The sequence below is a fragment of the Cyprinodon variegatus genome, unplaced genomic scaffold (genome assembly GCF_000732505.1).
Source record: "Cyprinodon variegatus isolate N-32 unplaced genomic scaffold, C_variegatus-1.0 Scaffold1240, whole genome shotgun sequence".
Classification (NCBI taxonomy): Eukaryota; Metazoa; Chordata; class Actinopteri; order Cyprinodontiformes; family Cyprinodontidae; genus Cyprinodon; species Cyprinodon variegatus.
The window spans coordinates 43,114-48,018 of NW_015151693.1; the positions used below are offsets into that span (position 1 = coordinate 43,114).

Sequence of the window (4,905 nt, forward strand, 5' to 3'; positions counted from 1 at the left end):
TCAGCGTACCTTCAGCGTACTCTCAGCGTACCTTCAGCGTACCTTCAGCGTACCTTCAGCGTACTCTCCATAGACGTATGGCAGTAATAGTGATTCTGGGTCTCGGTTAGAAGACTTTCCCAAACTTAAATGATAATGATGTAAAGTTCAGCGCTACTATTTGATTTTATTTCCCGACTTTACTAAATACTTTCCTAAAACTCACTGATTGCTTTCTAGAACTTTCTCTAAAGTCGACATGTTTCTGCTTTCTAAGAGACTGATGCTTATTTACCTTAAAAAAAAAAACAAAGAAGTTACTTCTAGAAATAAACAGGTACTTTCCGTTTTCAGTCACCATGTTTTCAAGGGTTTATAGATATTGAAACTAGATTATCTCAGATAAAGGTTTAGTTATCCACCAACATTCTGTAGAGTTTTAAAAGTACCACCGTGTATTTAGTGAGAGCTGATCTAATTATCCGTCAGCTTTCATCTCAAACCTTTTGATCTGCAGAAGATCTGATGAATTCATTTCATTTATTCATCATAAAGTGAACACCTTTTAGCATAACATCTATAATTATTATCTGCTGCTGAGAAAATCAATAGAAATCCACAAACATCAGGCAGAACATTTCTAACAGCTGGAATAAATCTGATGCATTTTCTAAATTGGAGGCCATCAAAGTAGAGCTACGCTTCCAGAATGTAACCAGCATCTGTACGTCTTAATTATCAGCAGATCTTTAGCTTCCATGAGAAATGACACAAAGCTTTTACCAAAGCGCTGATAACACCTGCTGCTCTGATCAGGTAAAAAATGATCTTTATGTTTAAAATTAATTCCATTTAGTTTAGGAAGTTATAATAAACCATAAAGTTCTAAAGTTTTTCTCCCAGATGTTGTTTATGAGGATCACAGACGTTTTAAATAAAAACTCAGAAGTTCGCAAAGCAGAAATGATCCGGGATGGAAATCCTTCATCCAACGCCGTGTTTCTATATAGAACTATGAATTCTAGACTTTAAGAACAACTGTGGAGGTTTCAGTTTAATGTAGTAAAAATATTAAATTAGTTTTTAAAAATATATTAAAAGAATGGCGATGAAGACAGGGCCAAGGGGCCCCACGACAGAAGGGGCCCATGGAACAGGGGCCCCACAACACACGGGGCCCTACAACACACGGGGCCCTACAACACACGGGCCCCACAACACAAGGGCCCCACAACACATGGGTCCCACGGCACAGGGGCCCCACAACACATGGGGCCCATGGAACAGGGGCCCCACAACACATGGGGCCCATGGAACAGGGGCCCCACAACACACGGGGTCCACGACAGAGGGGCCCCATAACACACGGGGCCCTACAACACACGGGCCCCACAACACAAGGGCCCCACAACATACAGGGCCCACGACAGAGGGGCCCCACAACACACGGGGCCCACGGCACAGGGGCCCCACAACACACAGGGCCCACGACAGAGGGGCCCCACAACACACGGGGCCCACGGCACAGGGGCCCCACAACACACGGGGCCCCACAACACAGGGGCCCCAGAACACACGGGGCCCCACGGCACAGGGGCCCCACAACACACGGGCCCCACAACACAAGGGCCCCACAACACACAGGGCCCATGACAGAGGGGCCCCACAACACACTGGGGGCCCCACAACACACAGGGCCCACGACAGAGGGGCCCCACAACACACTGGGGGCCCCACAACACAAGGGCCCCACAACACACAGGGCCCACGACAGAGGGGCCCCACAACNGGGCCCCACAACACACAGGGCCCACGACAGAGGGGCCCCACAACACACGGGGCCCACGACAGAGGGGCCCCACAACACACGGGGCCCATGACACACGGGGCCAATGACTAATGGGGCCTAACTCTAACCCAGTTGTCATGGTAACAGGAGCTTATCAAAGGCCCTTCACATTAACTGATTAATAACGGATCCTGAGGGAAGGCCCCATATGTCAATCAAACGGTTTGGCCATGAAGGGGTTAACGTCGTCATTCTGACTGAATAAAAAGTTATTAAAGATAAAAACGTTGATTTACAGTAAAATAAACTCCACTGATTGGGACTGAAATTAACAATAAAAACATTCGTTTAATAAAAACTTTTCCCGGAACATTTTGGTTTTATAGTAACATTTTTCTTTGATCTCCATCAAGTTACACATTAAATTACTGATAAAACGATCGTAGAAAATCATCATCATCATCATCATCATCATCATCCAGGACAGAAAAACAAACCGTTTCACATCCATTAACCTGAAACCCAGATAGTAGCAACAGATCGCTCCAACTTTCACACAGCGAACCAGCATAAAGCCCAGGTAGCCGCCCGGCTAGCAGCATGGCTAGCAGCCGCCCGGCTATCGGCCGCCCGGCTAGCAGCATGGCTAGCAGCATGGCTAGCAGCCGCCCGGCTAGCAGCCGCCCGGCTAGCAGCCGCCCGGCTAGCAGCCCAGGTAGCCTCACAGGTAGCCGCCCGCAGGCGGGGCTGAATACATAGAGCCTTTAAAGTGGAACTGACCTGATGGCAGTGTGGGTTGGACTCCCTGCTGTACGAGTACGAACTCCTCTCCGATTTACCTAGACGAGGAAAAAAAGCAGTTAGCCATTTTCTCATTTTATCTGATGACTGCAGATCTGCAGGAGGAGCTGCAGTTATAATAAAACCAGGAAGTTTATTGATTTCCTGCAAATCTGATGAATTCGCTTCTTCCACACAGAAATATCCACGACTTTTCCCACCCTCTGGTTTCTCTTCCAGAACATGAATGACGTTTAAAGAACAACCTAAATATACAAATAATTACTTTATCATTATCTATACTTATAAATTCATTCAATTTATTTTAAAAATCATATATATTTCAAATAACATTTCACGATCTAATAAATAAACATTATTGGTTTTTAATCATTCATGGAAACATTTGATTATTTAATTGTGCATTTTAAAATTTAATTGTATAATTATTAACAAAGTATAATCAAATTAATATGAAATTCGTATTTAAATAATGTAGTAAATTAATAAATAAAACCGTATTTCATGATGTTTATTAATTGAGAGCCTGCTTGGTGTCTCCTTTATGTTTTAATGATCAAAGACCAGTTCAAAGCTTGAATTATTTCCATAACTAACTGGATACTTTTTAATCTTCCAGGTCACTTCCTGGAAATCACTCATTACTTTAAGGAACAGAGGAATATTTATCCATCTGTTCTTCTTCTTCATTAATCCTAAAGAGAAAAGAAACGTTGCTGCATCTCCTGTTCTGGATGTTGGTGTCTGACCTCCTGTAGAGGTCTGTCTCACAGCGTCTCTGAGGAAGCCTCTGATTCTGCTGAAGGTCCCTTAATGAGGCCTGAAGGTGCCGTTCTGACCTACAGCTTAATGTCCAACAGTAACAGGTTTGGTTTCCTTGGAAACGATATTCTGACCGATGCTAATCAAAACTAGCCTGATGATTTCAGGAGTTTATTAGGAACGTCCTTTAATCTTATAAGTTCATTCTGTGGAAACTGAAGGGTTAATGTCAGAAATGACTCTTTGAACCTAAAGAGGCATTACGGAGTTCTCTAATGATGCTGCCACCTGTGGCCAAAACACAGAACTACAGCACAAGTTTCCATCGGTCGCTTCCAGTTATTCACCAAATCCGTCTTGAATCCAACGCTTCAGTTGTTTGCATCAAACATGGCCGCTCTGACATCACATCTGCCGAACAGAGCGGGAACTTCTGAGCTGAAGTTCATTCAGGAAAACCGGCTGATAGATGCTGAACCTCTGAGTCGTCAGTCTGACCATTAAACATGTTCCAGTCCTAACTGGAAACCATCGATGACTGGTCAACCTTATAATCTAAATTATAACCAGGTGCTGTTAAAAACATACAGATTATCTTCTAGAATATGCAGCTTGTTTCACAGAAGTTAGAGATTATTTTCTTCACTTTTAACTAAATGAAAATATAGAGAAGAAGAGAAATAAAATATTTCCTCATCAGTAGCTTAGAGGAAGGATTGATGTATTTGAGTCAAAGCTGCTCTGATCAGAGGAAAGAAAAGATCCGCCTGGAGAGCAGAAAACAAACACGCTTCAGCTCAAACACTCGGACGCCATATTGAAAGTGTTCCGACATGAAACCCTCTGATGAAGGGAAAACATAGATCTATAAACCCATCCGTTTTATTTAGAATGTTAATGCTGGTTTTTTCTGAGCCTCACTGGACGAGTGTTTGTCTTTAGAGACTCATTAGTCGGCCTGCTAAGCAACCGTCACTCGTCACAAACCCAATCGGAAAATAGCCAACCCTCCAAGAATCCTCGCAGCTGAGACTCTGATTATTTCTGGGATTTTTCTCTCTGCTTTTCACCTGAGACTTTAGAGCTGTTGGAATTACAACAGCAACGGAACGCGGAGAGGAAAAACCTGCAGCGCTGCTGCTGGTTAGGAGTTTAATCATTTCCATCCATTCATTGTTTCCAAACAGGTTTCTACATTTTAATAAACTGCTTCAGAGGAGTGATCATAGCGCTCTGCATCAGCAGCGCTGCGTCTGACTCCCTGCCAGCTCCCAGATCAGCTTCTCTCATTGGTCGATGCGGCGCGTCCAGCAGCTAAAGTTAAAAGTTTCCAGCAGCTGCTGCTTGTGAATTTTAGAAAATTTGAGCAAAGTTTCTGGGGGGAAATGATGGCGTCCCAAAGCCGAACATCCTAAAAACAAGGCGGACGATTTCTAATATTTTTAGTAACGGGTGAACAACAAACGCCCGTACGCATTGCTAGCTAATAGCATGCTTTGTAGCATTCTGCACTTTAACAGATGCTACTCATTGATCCCTTTTTGTACCTCACAATATATTAAATATACACTCAC

General features: G+C 43.6%; 1 protein-coding gene across 1 annotated transcript in view; it reads right to left on the reverse strand.

Annotated features, from left to right (window-relative positions):
• LOC107102355 (transcription factor 4-like) overlaps nucleotides 1-4,905 on the reverse strand; it is a gene marked incomplete at its 3' end in the record, with an annotated part of 170,571 nt that overhangs the window by 30,735 nt on the left and 134,931 nt on the right. The window contains exon 6 of the mRNA XM_015401628.1: nucleotides 2,549-2,607. Within this exon, the coding sequence (XP_015257114.1) occupies nucleotides 2,549-2,607 (59 nt within the window). The remainder of the gene's footprint in view (nucleotides 1-2,548; nucleotides 2,608-4,905) is intronic.